This window comes from Phaseolus vulgaris, chromosome 2, assembly GCF_051622355.1.
Source record: "Phaseolus vulgaris cultivar YP4 chromosome 2, ASM5162235v1, whole genome shotgun sequence".
In the NCBI taxonomy this organism is placed as follows: Eukaryota; Viridiplantae; Streptophyta; class Magnoliopsida; order Fabales; family Fabaceae; genus Phaseolus; species Phaseolus vulgaris.
In genome coordinates this window covers 39,693,375-39,717,539 of record NC_143499.1, presented here as the reverse complement: position 1 = coordinate 39,717,539, position 24,165 = coordinate 39,693,375, and the positions used below count along the sequence as shown (strand labels likewise).

At 30.7% G+C, this 24,165-nt stretch overlaps 1 protein-coding gene across 1 annotated transcript; it reads left to right on the top strand.

The window, feature by feature from the left end:
• Positions 1-18,877: 18,877 nt before the first annotated feature.
• LOC137811969 (protein TRANSPORT INHIBITOR RESPONSE 1) lies at positions 18,878-24,165 on the top strand. Its single transcript, XM_068613831.1, has 4 exons — positions 18,878-20,159; positions 21,533-22,025; positions 22,458-23,255; positions 23,667-24,165. The coding sequence occupies exons 1-3, from the start codon at positions 19,672-19,674 to the stop codon at positions 23,211-23,213; spliced, it is 1,737 nt and encodes a 578-aa protein (XP_068469932.1). The 5' UTR covers positions 18,878-19,671; the 3' UTR covers positions 23,214-23,255; positions 23,667-24,165.

Genomic DNA, 24,165 nt, shown 5'->3' with positions numbered 1-24,165 from the left:
TTCTCAGGGGATGTGTTATTGTTCTGTATAAGGGTTAGACTTGATGGCATTCCTTTGAGCTCTTCTTTGCGTTTTGGTGATGAAATTGCGGAAGCTTGTGGAGGAGATGAGCAAGGCCTTCCTAGGAAGTATGGGTGCCTTGAAGGTGCATGAGAGTGGGGAATTGGGGAGGTTCGGCCAGCCCCTTTGAAGGTAATGAAGTGAAGATTAAAACCTAGATGCTAGGCAAAGAGTAGTGTATGGCTCAAATTTGGCAGCATAACAATACTCTATTCAATCTTGAAATACATGAGGTTGGCTCCTCCTTTTATAGGCTAAGGAGGACCTGAAATGATGCCCTAAATGATGAGCAAATGCAAGCCAAATGAAATGCAAAAGAGTAGCACATGGAGCACATGGCACATGGGTGCACATGGCCTCCTAACTTGCACATGGACGTCCTAGATTAGTGGAGAGCTTCTAGAAACCGTAGCTAATCTAGGTTAACTCCTCCTTAATCCTAATTTGCAGAATTTAAACAAAGGTTCATAAGGCTATTCTATTTACACCACAAATAAGACTAAGCTACACTTGTTGGGCCTTCTTAGACGTCACCCTTCTTGGATGTCAACTCTCTTAGACGCTCCTTGTGTGGCCTAGACGCTTCTTGTGTGGCCTAGACGTTCCTTGTGTGGCCTAGACGCTTCTTGTGTGGCCTAGACGCTTCTTGTGTCTCTTAGACGCTCTTTTGGGTATTGGGGCCTCTTCCATCAAGACTACCCCTGAAGTGATTCATATTTATTTAATTTTTTATTGATATATATTACAAAGTGGACTTTAAGCCCTAATTCAACTCCATAAAACTAGCTCATGGAGTGAGGTTTGTAGCCACTCATATATAATGAAATATTCTCATCTCTAGTCTATGTGGGATCTCCAACACACCCTCTCATGTCGAGAATGACAGCTCGTGCGTTAGACAACATATTATGGGTGGTCCGATAGCGGGTGACATGATAGGCCCAACAAACACTCACTAGGATAAGTTTTAAATGACTCTGATACCATATTACAAAGTGGACTTTATATATATTGTTGGAGTGGTTTTGGAACTATGAAATAATTTATGTTTAGGGTAAAGCTTAAAAAACGAGTATTTTTTTTAAAAAAATTACACACAATTAGGTCAACAATTGTAATTGAAAGTCAACCTGAATGAGTAGTTAAAAATCTCTTCTCCGTGATAAATATTTACCCGTATAACTTCTCTCTTTTAAACAGGTACTTTAGTCTATAAATAATTAATGTAAGAGATGTCATGATATTAAATTTTATAAACAATATAGACAGAAACTACCAAATATTAATAAATCTTTTTACTGCATAAAGGCTATACAATAAAAAAATTTAATCTAATAATGTTAATCACTTTTTTTTAAATGAATATATAATTACTTTTAAGAATAAAAAAAATATAAAGTTATTGTCCTTCACATTTTGTTGGTTTTTACGTATATTAACTCAAATTATCATCTGGATATAAATGAACTTGTGTGAGTTTAAGTAAGGATTTCAAATTTAGGTCAAATATGTAATTATATTGAAAAAATATTCAAAATAAGAGTTTTACATTGTTAATTCCAACGAAAAAATACTTCAGCTTCTAAAATAACCCATTAGCACATGAATTCGCACTATTTGGTTTTAAAAAGATAAATGTAGTAATTACTTGGTATCTCTGTCAAAATTAAATATGAAATTAGCAGTTATGGAAACAACACGTGTGTTTGAATTGAGTTTCCAACGCATGAATTTTAAATTTTTACGTCAAATCAATATAAAATCGCATAGGCTACATGATTGGCTTCAAACGTGGTCCATTATTCATAAACCAGACACACCCCATTTCCATACAAAACTTTCGAATATTTTATAATTTTTTATTATTAAGAAATGAATTCAAAGTCAGATGAATCGGTTACATCGTCTGAATTAAATAACATAATATAACAATACAATAAATAACAATTATCACTAGTATTGAATGAGTCAATGCAGATTCCTAAATATATGAAAAATATCTTTAATATAATAGATAAAACATATTAAATCGAATACACACTTCCCTAATATTAAGGAACCGTTACACTTCAGTTAACAACTGACCTTCAGTCCATTAAGGCCAAAAATTCACAAAACAATACTATAAATAGAGCTCTTGAGAAAGAGTAAAGTATGTTTATCTCATTCACTAGAATATAGCTACATCAGAACACTGACTTGAACGCAATTGCAGGTACCCCCGACTGAGCATCAATATTGAAGGAAGGAGGTTTAAGGACATTTGGAGATCACCGACACAACAACAATTCTACATCAAGTCACATGTACTATCTAGGTCCCTCTTTGTCCATACAAGTACAATTGGCGTCCATCGTGGGGTCGAGGTATTACTCAATTTCCAGTAACAAACAACAACCAACAACAATGGTATCAATAAGGAACAACACCAATAATAATCATACGACAGATGAACAAATAGCTATGATCCAAGCCCTTCAAGCATAAATGGAGAAACTGGGACAGAAGGGCATTGCAGATCAATTACATATTGAGGAGGATCGACGTCAACACAAGGAAGAGATGTCTCTTTTGAAAGAGCAAAATAATTGTTTGCAACAACAACTTGATGGACAGGAACGAGAAGAACAATCCCGGGCACCACCAACCCATCAAACACATCCACCCATTCCGATTCTCCCAACTCATCACACTCTTCAAACCCATCAAACTCACCAAAGTTCCATAAACAATCCTATCTCGGATGACGAAGAGGACCCAAGAGGACACAACCTAATCCTAGCAATTGGGCTATTTTTATATTTTTATCATTAAGCCCATAAGCGCAACGCAGGAAGTCACCTAACCCTAGCAAATTATGTTAAATAGGGGGCTAGAGACACAACCCTAGTGTGCCAGATTGAGAGGAAAACACCATTGAGTGAATCCTAACCAATTAGGAGAATGAAAGGTATTAGAAGTATGCGTGAAATTCTACCCTTTGGGATTAGGAGTAATCTAATCGAACTCTTATGGATGTGATATTTAAATATTTAATATTATGTTCTTTATTGAATATTGGTATTGTTGTTTTACTTCTAAACCGTTGTGACAGTTTGAGAATTTTAAATTTGACCGAGAGGTATTATAAACAACAATACTTAACATATTGTAGTGCTAGAAATATACCTGAAATGTTAATTTCCATTAACGTCTGAGTGTGATTCTAAGTTGTTTTTATAAATATGCGAGAAATTGATATTTAGGAAACATTCTTAAGAATTTTATGTGAGATATTGATATAAATGAATTTTCTACAGGCATCAATTTCAAACAAAGAACTTAATATTAACATGCTAATAAAAATACATGAGAGTGAGAAAGATAAAACCTAATCCCTATTTTTCCAATTGTAGCAACAACTCTTTAAATTGTTTTCTTGTTAATTCTTGTCATCATAACAATCCTCAAACCAACTTTTATTATTCTGCCTTTTTATATTTAGCGAATCTTTTACTTGAATATTCAGTTGTTCCTTGTTGGATCGATATTCGTCCTTAGGAAAAAATTATTACTTCTGAAAACGCGGTACATTTGCCGTAAAAAGTCATTAACAAAGCTACCAACTCCCGGGTAGGCAACTTATATGGAGTTGTTCAAAGACAACTAAAACCGCCTTATCCAAAGGTCACATCGATGACCACGACCAGACGATAATTTGACTAGGATTTTGGGTCCAATGAAAAGGAAATTTTGTTTGACCCTCCATGTTATAAAAATAATCTCGTCCGTCAGGCTCCACAAATATTTTGAAGTACTTTTCTTTAAAAAATTTATAAGAGGTAGTAAACGCCGCAAACTGAACACTCCCTGGTCGACTCGACAAAGACAACTAACTAACTGGATTACTTGGACGGGAATTGTAGTAAAACAAAAACGATTGAGGTGTGGGAATAATCCTAAATATATCACAAATGATCTTGAATGCCTGAAGACACGCCCACGAGTTGGGGTGCAATTGAGTCGGCGCCACATTAAGGATTTGAAGAACCCCTATAGTGAAGTCATCAAAAGGAAGGGCTATGTGTATATTATGGAAAAAGGTATTATAGAAAAAAAAAATCATGGGGTGCATTTTCTCACCCATGACAGACTCGGTCAGAGTAGCCAATATATCAACCATCAACGCGTTCGAGGGAGTGTCAGGTTTTATAAACAATACTTTGAATAGAAATTTATATCTAAAAGAGGTGGGGATTTTCAACACACGCGGATCAACCCTTTCATAACTTGGACCTTCTGAGACTTAATGGTCTGAGTTACTAGTCTCTCTCGCACTGTCAGATGCAATACGAGTAACCTCAAAAGACTCGATATTAACCACATTATTCGAAGAATCTATAAAAGAAGACATTACGAGAATACGACAACTAAAGAAGAAACTTGGTAGACTCGATAAACGGAGCAAATGACACAAGTTCTATAGGCAACAAAGAAAGCGTAAACCCTGCCACGTTGAAATGATGCCCTATTTATAGGAAACCAAATAGAAGAGAGGTTATTACGTCCCTCGTTCGGAGTCGTCAGATCTATTTCCATCCAATGGTTAATATCACTCGGCATAAGAAATGACACAAAATCTTCATCGTCAAACTCATCTGATTAAACAACGCACATCAAACCGACAGTTTTTTTCCTAAAAAGCAAACGTCACATCCCTACCAAGCATTAAATGCTTCCAGCGGTCACATCTCGCCTCGGGAACTCCATCAGTTATTTTTGGCTCTTTAGAAGTTAATCTCTTCGAGCTTGGGGGCAAGTGTATCGGTCGTACCGGACGAGCCAGTCTTAGTGATCGACCACCCGAGTCAAATAACATAATATAACGAATACAATAAATAACAGTTATCACTAGCATTGAATGAGTCATTGCACATCCGAAATATCTGGAAAATACCTTCAATATAACAAATAAAACAGATTAAACCGAATACACACTTCCCTGATATTAAGGAACCGCTACACTTCAGTTAACAACTGACCTCCAACCCATTAAGGCCAAAAGCCCACAAAGCAATACTATAAATAGAGCTCTCAAGAAAAGAGTAAGTTACGTTTTTTCCATTCACTAGAATATACCTAAACCAGAGCACTGACTTGAGTATCAAAGTGCAATCACAATACCCGACCGACCGACCGAGCACCAATATTGAAGGAAGGAAGTTTAAGGACATTTGAAGATCACCAACACGTCAGCAATTCTACATGAAGCCACAAGTATTATATGGGCCCCTCAGCCTATACAAGTACATAAGATATCCTTATTTTTAATCGATAACAAACAATGTTTTTTTATAAAAAAAAATCTAATAGTTTTAGTGGACAGTGTTTGGTGATTTGTGTATGTCTTTATGTATTTTGGTATTTGATGTGTTGTTATTTTCTAGTTGTTGTCAAGGAAAAACTTTTTTTGTTGGTTTTGGAGTAAGTAATAGCTAGTAGTTTTTGTTGGAAGTTTGGAATAGATTGGTGTGTGAGATCCTATCTTATCTTTCTTCTTAATTCTTGTATAAGGTTGATTCACCCCTTGAGCGATTCATATTTATTTATTGTTTGCTGATAAAAAAAACTTCATTAAGATAGACTCTTATAACATATCAACAAGTTGACTTTAAACTTAATTCAACTTTGTAAAACCGATTTATAAAATGAGATTTGCATTCACTTATATAGTATAAAATGTCTTTATCTCTAATCAACATGAGATCTCTAACATTATCACTTCATTTTATTATATAAACCTCAAACAATTACTAACACAGCAAACAAGAACTTTGGTAATTATTGTTTTATACCCTTAAATAAGTTACTTGTAATAATTAAGACGTTCTTCCCATAAGCTGTCAAATAATTGCATAAAACAAATTTGTTTAATACAGAATAGGCTTATAAAATTGGAAAAAGAGCAGAAAAAATAGAGGTGTGAATGAATAGCAATTAGAAGGTGGAGATGGATGAATGTCCACGTGTTATCCCTGAAAGTAAATGACATTGTAGGTAACAGATAGATAGATAGATTGGATATGATATGGATTGAAAGAAAGAGGAATAGTTGGGCAGAAGTATAGAAGAACATGGGGTTCTTAAGCTTTGGGGAACAAATGGGTAGGGGTCCATTCAATTGAAAGTGAACCATAACCTTTACTTTTCAATAATTTGTACGTGCTACTGTTTTTAAGCTTGAAAGTGTTTATCGCTAAGGTCAAGAAATTGATCCAATAAACCCTTTTTCATGCCTTATCTTTTACACCAAACTCAAAAACCATTGGAGACTCAACCAAAGCCTGGGCCTTATGATATCTGCAACCACCAAGATTGCAAACAAATATTAGTGATTTAGAATTAGACTTGCCATTACAACTCAATATTCAATTAGCTTTCGACCTTATCCCCGTTTTGTTGGTGAAGATGTTATTCCTTTGTTACCTACTTCTCACTCAAACCTACACATAACAACAAAACACCATGCCAATTCCAATCCCTCAATCAAGAGAACACAGGCTTTTTTGTCACCACTTGCGTTGCTTATAGTGCTTTTAATGAATTAAATAATCTTTAGAACAAGTCACAAGAATGATTTGATAGCAAGGCTATATATTGACCACCATTATGGTGGAGCTTCAACTTGCAAATGGTTAAGTGATGAGTAAGTGCTAATGATTTTAGCTTCAAGATCGCTGACAGCACTCAAAATTTACCCTAAACAAATACATGTATGAATTATGATATGGATCTTTCCATCTTACAGGGAAAGAACCTAAAATTCCAAAGAAGGTTGGGTGCATGTGCTTTCTTAACCTAACCCTACCTAATTCAATGGGGATCCAATTGAGAGGGAAGTCCCCACCACACCCACATGAACTCACATTGCATATGCCACACTTCTCACTACCTTTTTTTCTTTCTTTAATGGAAGAATATTCAACTTTCAGTACCATAATTTTTATATTTCGATGGATGACGTGAACCTTTTTGCAGTTCAGCTGGCCATGTTTGTAACTTTTATTCTTCTTCTTCTTCTTCTTCTTCTCTATGCGTTAGATGAGACTATTCAAAACGAATTTATGATTTTCTTTTTTTTTCATATTCATCACAGCTACATTTTTTACACCACATCAATGTCGTTTTATAGAGATCCATCTCATCTCTCTTGTTTTTGGCTTGAAACAAATTTGTATGTATTCAAGTTTAAGAAAAATAAAATCAGATAGTACAATTTATTTTATTTCATTACTGTTTCAGAAATTTATGAAGCAACCTCAAATTTTAATACACATCTTTAGTTATGTGTAAGGTGTAATTATCTTACGGATCTGAAGAACTCGTAATTATCTACTATATGTTCCATACCCAATTACTTGCAGAATTGATTCATGGGTAATTTACCTATGAAATTCGGACACTTCTCTTAAATGACGTGTCGGTGTTCGATAGTGTATAATTCAAAAAGTATTTGTTAGATTTTTGACAATTCTAATATAGTTCTAACACAATTTTAAAAATGAAGAATACATTAATTTTCTAAAAAATCAAACTTTATTGTATAAATTGTTATTATGATTATAAAAATAAGAAACAAATCATTGCGAGCCAGTCATAATCAGTCATGAAAAACATCTTCTACTCCAAAAAATAATATGGAACATACTTGTGCACATAAATCTTTATTATCAATTTATATAATTCATAATTATATAATATATAGATTTGTGTCCGCGTGTCCTACATTTTAGAGATTTTACGTATATCCATGTCCGTGTCCGTGTCATATCTGTGCTAGATAGGTAATTACATATAAATAATCTAATATATACGCACTTATATGCAGATATAATACATAATTCACCTAAAGATGTTAATTATGGATCTAATAGTAAGAAGTTACCTATAAATTTTAATATCTACATATAATTATTACCTAAGGAAATATCTATCTATAATTTCTTCGTATCATTAATTGCATTTTACAAGTGACACGCATATTTATATATAAAGAGCGACGGGATTCCTTTAAATTCAATCTAAAAAGTTAGTCAAATGACATATTTAATATTTTTTTATAAAATATAAACTAAATCAATTCAGTTATTAAATTTTATAAATTATTTTAATTATAAAGTATATCAAATTTAATGTAATTTGATTTTAATAGATATCTATTTAATTAAGAATATTTACATACTTTTAAATATAATATTATACGTTAAAAATTAAGTAATGTGATAAATTTTTAAAAAATTATATGAAAATCAACTATATAATTTATTGAATTTAGATTCTATAAAAAGCTAGAATAGTTTGCATATCTAGAGTAAACGTACGTTAACTTTATAAATATATATATATATATATATATATATATATATGTATGTATGTATATAACTATTCCTTAAATTTAATTTATATATTTTTCAATTGTACACTGCATTAAATTTTATATATTGTGTTATCAAATAGATTTTTTTTATGTCTCATAAGTCTCTTGGAAAATATCAAAGTGTTGAATCAAAGTTGGAAGGATTAAAAAGAAGTTTACAGCAATAATAGTTCATAACAAGGTCAGGAAATTCTCTGTTCCATAAACGAAAAATGAACTATTTTTATTGTTGTATAAGCTACAGAGATTTCACAATTAAGTATTTATCTTTGCAATTTATAAATATCACAAAACATAATAAACTTATCTTGGTAAAATGTATTTCTCTTCTTAGTTAATTAATAAATAGAACCACTTTAAGTGTGGTTAGGGATGACAAAGTGGGGCGGGCTAGTCCGCGACGTAGACTGTCTATTTCAATCCGCTAGTCCACCCACATAACTTGGAGCCCATGCGGGCCAAGTACGGGGCGGGGCCCGCATGATCCGCATAACTTAAAGATGTAGAAATTTTTTTCTGCAATCCCATATATTTTTCATGCAACCTCATATTTACATTCAGAAAATTTTAATAACATCTTACTAAACATGTCTCTTGAAAATAATATTGTGAGACCATTTACCCAATGCATCTAAATAAAAAAAAGAATTAAATTTCTTCAAAAATTCCATTTTAAATTTTTTTATTGATTTTTAAAAAATATATTTCTTATGCGGCTTGGCCACGATCAACCCTTATGCGGGACAGGTTAGAAAAATCAACCCGCATATTCAGTGCGGGGTGGGCCAACCTGACCTACATTTTGCAGGCCAAGTGTGGGTGAGTCAGCCCGCATTGCCATCCCTAGGGGTGGTCCAACCCTTAAAGTACACCTCCCCTAACAACCCACTCCAACAGAGAGAAAACCCACCACCTTTCCAAGACCACTTGTCTTCAATACTCGAGACAAGATTCATCCCATGTACCTCCTCAAGAAGTTGGCAAACCCGAGTCTTCTCCCACTCAAAAAGACTTCTTCGCCACACCAAATTCAACTTCCAAACACCAAAATCCATCCGCCAAATCCATTTTCCCATCAAGACTACATTGAATAATTTAATATTAATAATTCAAAGACCGCCAGCTTCACGTGGTTCACACACCTTTTCTCACGAAGCTCACGCAATCTTTCGCCCTTTAGACCCCCAACCCCAAAGAAAGTTCCTCTAAAGCTTCACAATCTCCTTCACAACAACAGTAGGAACTTTAAACATAAACAAATAAAACAATGGGATAGTCGAAAGAACAGACTTAGTTAGAAATCCTTACTAATTCTTTAATATATTAATATATATATATATATTATATATGAATAAATACAAATATATTTATTTTTTAATAAATTAAATATAAAATGCCCTTATTTAATGATGAATTACATTTGAGTTTATGGTCAATTATATTTTTTATTATTAACTTTATATCTTAATTGTAAATATATGAAGATAACATCAATGTTTGGGTTAATGGTTCTTTTTGTTTTTTTTTTCTTGTAGAAATATAATATTTTTTTTGCAATTTTGAGACTTGTAAATTGTATTATGTTAAAGCATTATGTCAATGTTGACAATTTAAACTAGACTATGTTGTGAATAGTCAAAGTTTGAAGAAAAATAACCTTTTTTCATGTCGATAAAACTTTTTTAAAGTGAATTTTTTTTAGAATTCTCTTTTTAGAGAAAACCTTTAGTTTAGAAAAATTGACTCATGGATTGACCCTTACCCATATGATTTTTATGAATATTTAGTCTTATAAACTATATTTTATGCAAGTATTTTGTTTATATGGATTGGGCCAAATTGAAAGTCAGATCATATGGATCACCTTAAAGAAAATATTGTCCTATGAATGAACACATATATCATCCTCCCTAGTTGCTTTCTTATTAGGAAGATAAAACTAGCATCATTACTAAAACTTATTAGAAATCATAAATGAAAATTTTCAAAATAGCAATTACTAAAACTTATATATTTTATAGATATTAATTTGTAAAAAATGAGGTCGACTATATTACTTTTCCAAACAATGTAATACAATAATACAGGTTTTGCATATGATAATTTATGTTGTGTTTGGATAGAAAATTTTAAGATATTTGGATACATTAATTTTGAATTGATATGATTTCAAATTGTTTTTCAAATATATTTTCTTAAGTTAATTCCAATTTACTGAATTTTAATTTTTTTCATTTGGATAAAATATTTTAATTATAACCAAATACAACAAATTATTTAAATATCAAATGATAACTTAAAAATATTAATACGGATTATCTTTTTTAGTTTTTTTTTTGTTTATATTATTTTTCGGTCAAGATTTATTAGGATTTTTCAACTGATATTGATAAAGAAAAAATTCTATTGACATCGATTGAAATTCTTTTCAGTTAATATTGATCATAATTAGTTAGACTAACATCTATTTGAGTTATTTTTATGACATTGGTTGTGTTTTTTTTCAGTTTTTCAATCAATGTCAATTGAAAAGTTTTCGAATTGATACTAGTTTAAGACAATACCAATTAATGTTGTCTGAAAAAAATATTCAGTTAACATTTTGAAAAAATTCTAACAAACTATTCACAAAAATCATAGAAAAAATCATTGGAGATATCTATAAAAAATAATCATGAAATACGTTAATTGAAATATTCTAATTCACAGTTACTGAAAAATAGTTTTCGTAACATTGATTGAGAAAATCCTAGCAAAAATTTTAAGTGGGAAGTAATAGTTGTATAATAATAACAAAAATAATTCTAAAAATTTAAATAAAAATATTTTTTAATATAAAAAAATAAATCTTATTTAACATCAACATAGAAATAATATGTCTCAATCAAATCGTCAACTCACCAACCAAAAATAATTAACATGAAAAAAAAACAGGTTTGAAAATATAAATAAATTTCAAAATTTTAATTATATAAAAACAAATTATCCTCATAAAATTTTCTATCTTAATATATCAATAATGGTTAATTATTAAAACAAAACTCAATGAAAAGTAGTTGAAAAGATATTCTTAGGTTTCATGAAGAAGCTGAAACTTCAACAACAATATGTAACATGATTTGATGGACAATATCTTTATAAAGTCAAGATGAATTGATTAATCGATATGAAGAAAGATTATGTCTAAGGTCATCTTATTTAACTTTGAGATTGATTTAAAATCTTTCCAAAAAAATATAATAGAGAAACAACTAATATAGGAATAAATTTTTATATTTATGTAATAGTTTACACAACTGCAAAAAAAAACATTAACGACTAATAAAAAGAGTATTTAAAGACGGTTCTAAAATCATCGTTAATTTGAGTGTAGTTATAAATCAAGAATTTATAATGACGATTCTAGAATCGTCGTTAATTCCGCAAATAAAATAAAAATAAATAAAAAGCTAGTGCAGAAACGGAGAGATGAACTCCGGTGGGAGGCAGTTGAACACAGAGGTCACAGTCGGGTGGTGGTGTCGTGCAGAGTTGGATCCCATATTCATTTTTAACAACAGATTCCCTAGAACCGTCGTTAAAAATACAATATAATTACGAAATTGTCACCATATTTTTTTACGACAGTTTTCTACTAATTGTCTTTATATAGGATCACGATTTTGTTATTTTGTATTAGTGACACTATTTCTTTTAAGTGCTAAATTGATAAATAAATAAAATCTCAATTTTAAATTTTGTTGTTGTGCTCAACATAGTATTGAAAGACTTCACATCATTATAAACTTCATAATATAGCTCGAAATCTAAATGGTAATAGTTGAAAGACTTCACATCATTAAGAACTTCATAACATAGCTCCTAATCTAAATTATAATAACTGAAATGCCTGAAAACTAGTATCAAAATATTTTCATAGTATTATTTTCTTCAATAAAAAATATATTTCTTGAGTAACTTTGATTGTTTATACATGATTAATTGTCTATGCATTTTCAAAATATAAAATTGATCATATTTTTTATATAATTATTATGATTATTTTTTAGTTGTGGCGCCATATAACTTATTTTTAAATTATGATTTTTTTAGTAGTTATATTTTATAATCCTTTTTTGAATTATGACTATCTTTTAATAGTTGTATCACATAAATTCATTTTTTTTCAAGTAATTGCATTTTATAATTTATTTTTAAGTTGTTGTATTATATAACTCATAGTAATTATATTACATAGTTATTTTGTTAGCTATATAAAAAATGTAACTATAATAAATATAATATATACAACTGTTAGCAAAATATACAAAAAATTTACCACCTATAACATATGAAGAGATCAATAATTTTGATAAGTGTATACTTAAGTTGCTTTCAAATAAGGTGATTAGGAAATGACCAATGTATTCATTGAGTTATGGGTAATGCATCAACTCATAGAAGAATGATAGTCTTAACTCTAGTTTGTAACTCCAAGTTGCCTCTTTTGTTTTTGTTTTATGATTTCTAGGGGAATAATTTCAATGTTGGTACACTATTGTGGGTCGTTAGTGGGTTTTTTTGTTCCTTCTTGAGGTGTAACTTGTCACTAGATGTTACTTTTGTACTTTCCACCTTTGGGGTATTCAAAGTATGAGGTGATATTTTATAAGTTACAAGTGTAACATTATTTGGCCTTTTTCAAGTCGGATTTGACAGTTATTATGTTCCTATCATTTGCTAAAAATTTCATTGTCATCTATTGTATGGAGACAATAATTTTGCATTGGTTTAGAGTTCATCATCTGATTAGTACATAATATGAAGTATGATGAGTATATACCAAATCATAAAAGAATATCAAAGTTGAAGACTATAAAAGACAAAAGATAGGGAATGTACAAGAAACAACTATAACACACAACAATTCTTGTAATCTTCCTATCTAAAACATATAGAAAGCCTTTGTTATAAAGTTTAGCAGTTGAGAGAGAACCTAGTCATGCATTCACCTAGTGAAGTTATAATCTCAATCATGCACATATTATTATTTATCCACTCTGTGAGAGAGAGTTATTATTATAGTTTTTCTTTAAATATTTTTTGTGTTGTAGCCAGGAGTGGTAGTGAAGAATACTTAATGTTCTTAGTCTTAAAGAGATATTAAAAGTGTTTGTCAAAAGTTACTTTGTGTACTTGTGTTTACTAAGGGTGACATTGTGTACTCATTTTGTAATCAATTTGATTATAGTGAAACTATTTAAAAGTTTCTCAAAGGAGAACTTGACGTAACCTAAGAGTTGAGGTGAAACTGTATAAATCAAACTCTTTTTATCCTTTTACACTTTTACTTTTTGTATAGATGCTCATATAAAACCATATACCAAGTACTTGCAAAAAAGTCTTATAGACTTTATTTTACCCACTTTTATAGTGAACTTGTTTCAATTGGAGTCAAAGCCAAGAGAGAAGATTGTTGTAGGTTGTATCAATTGTCCTATGACGAAAGTTAGATGAGTCATACCTAAATCAAATCATGGTGCTTAAACTAAACTCTTAGGTATAAAAAGTTGTACTTTGACTATTAACTATAATTGTTGGATTAGTGGTAAACGTTTGATCTCGAAAAAATTCACCATTCAACATTTTCTTCAAGTTGAATGTAGTTGGATAGTCAAACTCTCAACTTGTTCATTCCTTTAGGATGATGGTGTACAAAATGTCTATAAAAGCCTAATTTGTAGCTCAGTCATTAGTGAATGCATTTTCATGTCAAGTGTAAGGCCCCATACATTAAGGAATACCTTATTGCTTCATAAATTTATGAAGGAGTTTGGTATCCCCTGCTGTCAAGGTTGTAGTGTGATGTCAACATATTGCAAAATGAACTTTAAACTCTATGTTTGGAATAAGTCAATAAAGTTTGTGGGAAAATCATAATATTATTGCAAGGCCACTACTTTGAGCTTGGGGGAAAAACCTTACACAAAATTACAATATTAATGAAGTAGAGGTTGACTTATATCTTATATGCTTTTTCGTGCTCATAGAGGTCTATTGAACTATTTTATCTCTGATTAGTTAGAGGTTTCCAATCGAAGAGGAAATGTACATTCAATGCATCTATAAACAATTTATTGTCATTTTCATCTTGTGGGTTGTTCCAAAGAGTTGTTTGGTGAGAGGTGGATATGTCAAAAAGACGAGTAAGATTCAATTAGTGATTTTCAACTTTTTATCTTAATGACTCTAAGTTCTAACTATTGTTAACTACTTCATATTATACTTTGTTGGTTCTCTAATTGATGTTGAACACCACCCTAATCCAACATAAATTATTTTGGTTTTAATTATAAAGGAATTAAATCAAAGTTAAATAAAAAATAAATAAAAAGTATTTAGAGGATAGATATTTTTTTAACAAACATATCAAAAGGCATTAACTAATGTCACACCCATAAAACACTTAATTCATAGTTGAGTCTAGCCATTCCCTTTCCTCTTGCTTCCGTCACTTGTTTTTTTATATTGCATTTCCCTCCTTTTAAATAAATTATTACAATGAACTATGCATATAAACATATGAAATCATTAATTGGCACAACTAATAGACTCGAATATCTATGATTAAGGATAATAATTTAACCATAAACATCGAATTATGAACTTTAATTTTTTTGATCAAATAATTTGTTACTAGTGACCTCTACCTGTTATCCACACAGCCTGTAGTGTACTTTCTTCTAGTTTAACTAGAGACACGTGGCATTTTATAAATGCAAAAAGCTGGAAACACGTGATGCTGAATTTTATTTTCTTATTTTATTTAGTACAAGTAATTTGATCTTTTTAGTTGTAAAAAAAATGTCATTACTAATTAAATATTAAATAAATTGGTTTAAATACTTATTTAGTTACATGGACGACATAAAAAACTATTTTTGACGTAAAAAAAATATTCACTTGACAACTACTTTAATAATAATTGTTATTACGTGAAAAAGTTATCGTTTCTCTCTTAAACTTTCTAAATTAATGCTAATTCTTATTAATGATATTATACTATCTTTGATGTTTGGTTGGTTTTCATGCAGATACGTGAGTGTAAGAAATATGGTTTAATTCACACATTTATTATAATTGGTGTCTATTTATAAGATTATAATTGATTTCTTATATTAAAATAGGTTATCAAGTTAATTTTTTATTTTTAGATAAAATTAGGTATCATAATTACGTTAAAAATTTTGTATCCAAGAGATTTATGAAAATTATATTGGTCATGTTATTCCTTCCACGATCTTTGAAACCGTATATTACAATAATAATATATATTAGTATTTTAAATTAAAAAGTAAAATAAATTAAATTAAAATGTTAATATTTTGAGTTGTGTAATGAAAATATTTTGCTTTATACTTACACAGTGATATCGATTTCATCTTTTGCTTCTTATACTTTAACAACCATCAACTTTTAATTCCTAATAACATTTCAATTTCATTTAGTCTCTCTCTTTATATATTATTTTTAATTTTCTGGTCCTTGTCGTTTAAATTCACAGGAACTAAAATAATTTATATAAAAACTAAAGTAAAGGATTTTGTGAGTGTTGAGACTAAAAAGATAAGTTTATTCAAATATAAAGACTAAATTTAAATGAGTAATTTTATTAAAATAAATATTTCCATAAATGTAATATAATTATAATTAATGATAAAGAAATATTATTAAATATACAAATTATATTTTGGATTTAAAATATTGAAATGTTAAAAATTATTTAAAAATGAAAAAATGGAACATTAAAAACGATTAATCTATAACAGTATATAAAGAAATTATATGTTTTTAATACAAATTTAATTTTCCAATTTTATCCTTTATAATATTAAAACATAACAAATTTAACAGATATTTATTTTAAGCTGAAAATTTAAATTTAAAAAAACTTAGAAAGATTTAAATTTTAAAAAAATCTAATTTCTTATAATTTTATTCTTTAAATGACTACTTTTTTTTTAATTCAAATAATTTTTCCAATAAAAAAACCACCTACACAATAATAGCGAAAAGATAAAGTATTATTCTCACAATGAGATGTTTATTTTGAGTTTTTTTTTTCATTTTCAAAGAAAATAGAAAATAAAGTCGAAAACATGTGTTTGGTTATTATAAGACATTTTCAGAAAATGTCATTAAAAATAAGAAATTTGAGAAAAAAAAAGTGAAATAATTTTATTTATTTAGTTTTTTCTTGAGTTTCCATGGCAAGCAACAACTAAAACTCTTCGCCATTGTTAATAGGTCTCCCACCAAACAAGCATTCCCTTCAAATCTACTAACGTGCATAATACCGACTTCAGAACTATAAAGGTGAACCAAACAGGAAATTGAAATTTAAAATAACAAGTAAAACCAGATAAAAATTCTAAATTTTAGGAAATTAAAAAAAAATAAAAAATTCTTTAATAAAGATAAAGTCTTTGATAATGGTTTCATAAAAACTCCATTAGAATTATTGTAAATCTCAACAAAAATAAACTAAATCATAATAGACAAAACAACGGGACCCTCAAATATCTTGTCCTAAAACAACATGACACAAAAATGTAAAATATTAACCAAAATGACATAATATCTTAAAGAAATTACACAAAATATTCACTCAACTTCTTATTCACTTTTATACTTGTACGTTTTATAATTTCTCTAACTCCTATTAACTTATTAAACATTAAAGGATATTCTCCTGTAAATTTTTTCTTTTAACTTTACCAACAACTTATAAATTTGACTTTTTTAAAATATAAGTTTTTTCATCGTGGAAAAGCCGCACACAGTTTCGGTAAAAATATTTTTTATTTATTCATTAATTATAATCTTTTGATAAATTAGGGAGAACCAATAGCTGAGTATTCCTAAAAAAAAATTGATAGCTTAGGCATGTGTAGACTTTTATTTTTAAATAAATAAAAAGAATAACCTAAAATATTAAAACTAGAATTTTGTTAGTGGCTATTATTTACTTTTAGTTTGTAAAGGATGAGATTATAAAGTTATTATATTACCAGAAAAATATAGACAGTGTTTAAGTATTGATAGTGTAATAACATGCTTAAGAATTCATATTTATTCTCATTTTTTTTTAATTTTTTGGAAAATACCTTTGTGTTAATTTATTGTTATTTTTTTAAGAAGTCCCTAATTATTGATATTTCACTAACACTATATTATTTTAAAAAGTGTTTTATAATATTTTCACAATTATTAATTAAAAACTAATTGGAGATTTCATAACAAAAATCAATTACTTAATTCACTTTAAATAGCCACAATCATTTAACTAACTCCCCAAAAAAAATCCTTAAAAGTGTGAATAGATTGTCATTCACTCTTTTATCTTTTATGAATTAGTATGTCTAGTTTTTATAAACTTTTCACATAAATATTACTATGCAACTTAATAACAAGAATTATCTGTTATTAAAAAGAAAAAATAGGAAAGTTAGTGTCTAGTTATAAATTAGTCTGTTTCTATTATTAATTTTTAATTTTTTTATACGTTTTTTTCCATTAGTTTATGAAGATAATTAACTTGTTTTGTGTTTTCTTTTAATTTTATCCCTATTATATTATTTTGTTTTGTTTTTTCAATTTAGAAATCAAGTAACCAAACATATTTTTAATGTAATTTTTCATTCATTAGCTAGCTTATTAATTAACTATAATAAACACTTTCAGTTTAATAAATCAGCTAATAAATTTTTTGGGTAATTTATAGATTAGTTGACCAAACATATTTTCTTTCCATTAGTCTATTCTCTTGGAATATATTACTAATTATATTATTTAAGTTTCTTATCCATAACAATCACATGTAACTGGAAAACAAATTTCTCTTATAAATGTGATTAAGATATTTATGATACAGTTGGGTTTAGTTTTAGTCTAAAAAATTTATTGAATCAATAGAAAAGTGTATGGTGCAACTTGACTTAATTGATTGAAATTAATTATATAATCTAAAAGAATCAAATGTTAAAGGTTTGAATTATTTCGATTTTTGCTATATTAAAATAATGTTGCCATATCTTATTTGTTGACATAAGAAAAGAAAGAGTTAGAAATAAAAAATAATATAAAATTAAAATTAATTATAAGTTACTTTCACACCTATATAAAATATGATATAAGAAATAATTTTTAATAATTATTAAAATGTGTCAAGGACATACAATAAGAAAACCATCTTTATATTTTTTCTTTTTATTATAATTTTTAACTAATTTATGCATATATTTATTATATTAAATGAGAAAGAAATAGATAAAAATAAAGAACCAAACAACTATTTTATTAAAATTAAAAAATGGTTATACCTTTTATTCCTACAAAACACCGAACAGTAAAAACATCCTTAGTATCTTTCTATTTTTATCAATATTTTATGACTAATTTTTCTCAATCACTTGACTCTTATCTTGTGCGTTTTCTCTGTCTTCTTCTTAACTGCAACCAATCTTCTTCAAAGATGAAAACTTTATTTCTTCCGTCTTTTTCTGATCCTCTACTTTTGTTATAATACGCCGTGGGTGATCAGTGCCTATGGTCGTTGGCCTCATCACTCATCATAAGGTACAAGTGATTTGAGAGCTTCGGTTCAGGGGAAAAGATCCCAATTTTCACTGACCTAACCTTTTCTCTCTCCCATCTCCTCTCACATACACCCATATAAATATACAGCTTCTGGATCTCCTTCCACCTCTTACCGATCTCATATTCCATCATGCCCATTTGGGTCTCTAAATTTTTATTTCAGTTCTGAATGCCCTATGTGTTTTTCTTGTGTTCAAAGAGAAAACATGGCTGAAAGAAGGTACCTTTGTAGTTGAAGAGTGAAGGGTACATAGCAGCAGGTTTTTTCAACTTCGGAGAGTTCACTCAGCAAATTTCTTTCTTTTCTTTCTCTGCTTTATATTTTTTTGGGAATTTGTTATTGTCATTGACAATTTGCTTCTCTCTGCAAACCGTTTTCCTTGTACCTGATACTTTTTCTGCTCCCTAATTTCACTTTGTAACTTTGTTTGAGTCTTCCTTTTTCATTGGTCGCTTTACCATAATTTGACAAGGTGGCTGCTTACAAATCTCATTGTTGATTCATAAGGAGCCTGAAAATTTGGCTCTTTTTTTGTCTCTCTATTCTTGAGTTGAAGATGGAGTGTAGGAGAAAGAAGGAGAATAAAAAATCAAACTCCACTTTTCCCGATGAGGTGTTGGAGAGAATTCTCGGGATGTTAAAATCTCGGAAGGACAAAAGCTCAGTTTCTTTGGTTTGCAAAGAGTGGTATAACGCCGAGAGATGGTCAAGGAGGAGTGTGTTCATAGGTAACTGCTATTCTGTGTCTCCTGAGATCCTAACTCGCAGGTTCCCAAACATTCGAAGTGTCACACTGAAAGGGAAACCTCGTTTTTCTGACTTCAACTTGGTTCCTGCAAATTGGGGTGCTAATATTCACTCATGGCTGGTGGTGTTTGCTGAGAAGTACCCTTGGCTTGAAGAGTTGAGGCTCAAGAGGATGACTGTTACTGATGAGAGCTTGGAGTTTCTGGCTCTCTCATTCCCCAATTTCAAGGCCCTTTCCCTTCTCAGCTGTGACGGATTCAGCACTGATGGGATGGCTTCAATCGCCACTAATTGCAAGTAAGAGTCATTTGTCTTTAAACTCTTGTATTACTTGAGTCATATCCAGTAAATACAATGAATTTGGGATTCTTTGAGGATTTTAATTTTACTTTTGGCTATTATTAATATTTTGTTTGTAATCTACATGGTTTGATTGGTTTTCTGGAGAGAATGGTGTTCTTGTAATGAATCACTGGTGAAGTTGGCATGTTTTCTGTTAATGCTTTTGTTTCTCTCATCACTCTCTTTTCATGTGATGATGTTACTGTTTTGATATGAGATCTCTGCTTTTAACTTTTGGATGATGTTATACAGATAATTCTTGGTTTTACTTTTTAACAGTTTTAAAAATTTGATTTGATTCTCGAGTTTAGATTGCCTCTTTTAACCAATTTTATTAATTGGTCATGTTGTTGAAGCTATTTTTACTCAGTTTTGACCTTCAAGTTTGATCTTACCTTTAATTAATTAATTCTTTTAGATTTTTCCCTCTTGATTTCCTTCTTGTTTGGCATTTTCATATGTTATGCTTTGTTACGAAATATTAGTGTTGAGATGTTTGTGAATTTTGTTGCGATTGGAAACAGAATCCCGCTACAGAACTGTTTTTGATGAGGGCCACTTCTTTTTTTGTATGACGAAATTAACATTTGAGCATCAATTGAGTGGTAGCATGGTAATATTCCTTATATATACCATAGAAAAAGCAGGTAAGACACGGGGAATCAATGGACTTTTATTTCTCTAGAAGGTGGCCTTCTCATTTGTGCTGCTCCAGTAGACTTTTGCTAAGATTGGTTGTAGTTGTATGCTTGAGATGCTATTTATTCTTTAGCTGGAGAAAAGTTGATATGACTATTTCACTATGAGAAATTCTATAATGCATGTTCAAGAATGGGAATTTCCCATTAATTCAGAGATTGGTTTATTGGAATACAGTGCAATTATGCATCATGTGGACACAGCCTGTGTTCTACGAGTGTTGACTATATGTTTTTTTTTTTCTTTTTTTAAAAAATATTGTACAATTATAAATACTCTGTAGAAATTGTGCTTGCTCTATTACATAAGTATATTATGAAGTGATAGGGCAGCCCCATATTGTACGTTCAGCTGTTTAACCATAAGTATGTATAAGCTGGCAAGGGATCTTGTGTAAGTAGATCAAATTTATAACTGGGAGCATAAAAGTTTGAAAATTGCTGCTTACTTTAATTAAAACTATATCTTTTTGGTAGCTTTATAATCTTTCTTATGGATTTCAAAATCTCTACTCATGGTTCTTCCATATCAAGTACTGGAAAATAGGTATTGTTTTCATTATGATCACTTTCTTTGTTTACTTTTTCCTTTGACCAATACATAATCTTCTGCATTCTACGTGAATACAGGAATTTAACTGAACTTGACATACAAGAGAATGGTATTGAAGATAAGAACGGCAATTGGTTGAGTTGTTTTCCTGAAAGCTTCACATCATTGGAAGTATTGAACTTTGCCAATCTTCACAACGATGTAAATTTTGATGCACTTGAGAAACTTGTCAGTAGGTGCAAATCATTAAAGACTTTGAAGGTTAACAAAAGTGTAACACTGGAACAATTGCAAAGGCTTCTTGTTCATGCTCCTCAGTTAGGTGAGCTTGGTACTGGCTCATTTTCACAAGAGCTGACAGCACAGCAGTCCTCAGAGCTTGGAAGTGCATTCAAAAATTGTACAAATCTTCACACCCTTTCGGGATTATGGGTAGCTACGGCACAATATCTCCCAGTTCTGTACTCTGCTTGCACAAATCTAACTTTCTTGAATTTTAGTTATGCTCCTCTTAACAGTGATGATCTTGCTAAGCTTCTTGTTCACTGCCCTAAGCTTCAGCGTCTCTGGGTATGACTTTTTATTGTGTTCTTCATCTCATGGTTTCATTGATATTGAAGTTTTCACAAACAGAAGCCCACATGTTTAAGTTTTATTTCATGCATTAGGTAGAATTGAAAGTTTGTCTTTGTCTCACATGGTTACCATCTGTGAACAAAGACTAGACTGATAAATATTTGGAATTCATGTCCACTTTCTCTCCCTAAATTTATGATAATATTTTATGAACCATTTAATATTTAACTTAAACAATTGCCCTTGATAGTTCTAAGGTCTAACATTCAAATAGATACTTGTCAGATTGTGCAAAATGCATGTTGAATTTAAAATGGTTGTGATTCCAAGTTATGGTGCATGGGATGGCATATATTTATCAAATTTCCTTTGCCTGCTAATGAAAATGTATTGGGACATGCACCTTACTCGTTAAATATCTGACAGGTTGTGGACACAGTTGAAGACAAGGGGCTAGAAGCGGTTGGATCACACTGTCCATTGCTTGAGGAACTGCGTGTTTTTCCTGCAGATCCCTTTGATGAGGGCATTGCTCATGGAGTTACTGAATCAGGGTTTATTGCAGTCTCTCAAGGGTGCCCTAGACTTCACTATGTTCTCTACTTTTGCCGTCAAATGACCAATGCTGCTGTTGCTACTGTTGTACAAAACTGTCCTGACTTTACTCATTTTCGACTGTGCATCATGCACCCTGGTCAGCGAGATTACTTGACACAAGATGCTATGGACGAGGCCTTTGGAGCTGTTGTTAAGACTTGCAGGAAACTCCAGAGGCTTGCATTATCAGGTTATCTAACTGACCTAACTTTTGAGTACATAGGAAAGTATGCAAAAAACTTGGAAACTCTTTCCGTGGCTTTTGCTGGAAGCAGTGATTGGGGCATGAGCTGTGTTCTGGATGGCTGTCCAAAGCTGAGGAAACTTGAGGTAAGGGACTGTCCATTTGGCAACGGAGCACTTCTGGCAGGTTTGTGGAAGTATGAGTCAATGAGGTCGCTGTGGATGTCAGACTGTGAAGTGACAATGAATGGGGTTAGATTGTTGGCCAAGCAGAAGCCTAGGTTGAATGTTGAAGTCATAAAGGAAGAAAGCTACGACACTCAACATGCTAAGAAGGTTTATGTCTATCGTTCTGTTGCTGGGCCTAGAAGGGATGCCCCTCCTTTTGTTCTCACTCTTTGAAATGCCATCTCCACTCCTACTTTGAACCTCAAAATGTCCTTGGTAATAATCTCTCTATCACAGTTGGACAGCCTTGCGTTCATGTTCAAACATGCATGGCATCTGATAGCCACCCCTATTAATTAGAATCAGAAATGACATCTTCTATTCTTTTTCTCTCCAGAATATGATTGAAAGAATGTCCTTGGTTTCTAATCTCTCTATAACCCTTTTTTGTCAACTGATTTGGTGTATAGATATATGCTTCTATGAGTTAATTGCCAGTGTCTGTCACGCATTATTGCTTTCCCAACTGCATAGTTTTGTATGATCATCCACTACTAATACTTCTTAGTAGTAGCTTTTACTTCAAAGTTAGTGGTTGCTACATTGGAATATGGAACCTTCAAGACTCGGTCCTTTTGAAGTTTGTATTTTCTACTAATATTTATGTTAAATCGTTTTGATGTGCAGCCTTTGGTTGCCTCCACTAGCAGATGGCAAAACCTGTACTGTTATTCAAGACTCGATAATATGGAAGGTGGGAGGAAAAAAGGGAGAGTCTACATGCTTCAAACTTCAATCATGTTTCCAATGCTTGATTTTTCTCTTGGTACATCATAAATCCAGCTTCTTTTGACATCCTATTATTGCAATACTTGCATTAATGATAATGATACTAGCTGGACCCACTGAGAGAAATAATGAAACTATCCAGCACAACAAATGTGAGCTTAATAATTGGTTCCTGAGCAATTACTGTGAACATTATCCATATGCATGAAAAACATGGCATTGATTAGAGACAAAGTTTATAATTTCAGAGGATCATGGCGGAAGTATATACTTATCTGTGCTCTTGTGCTGTTACAGAAGACATTATTTTGTTCTGATTGTAATATCTATTCAAGACAATGCAACATTCCCATCTGAAAATGGCGGAAATCATGGCAATAAATGAGATTAACAGAAA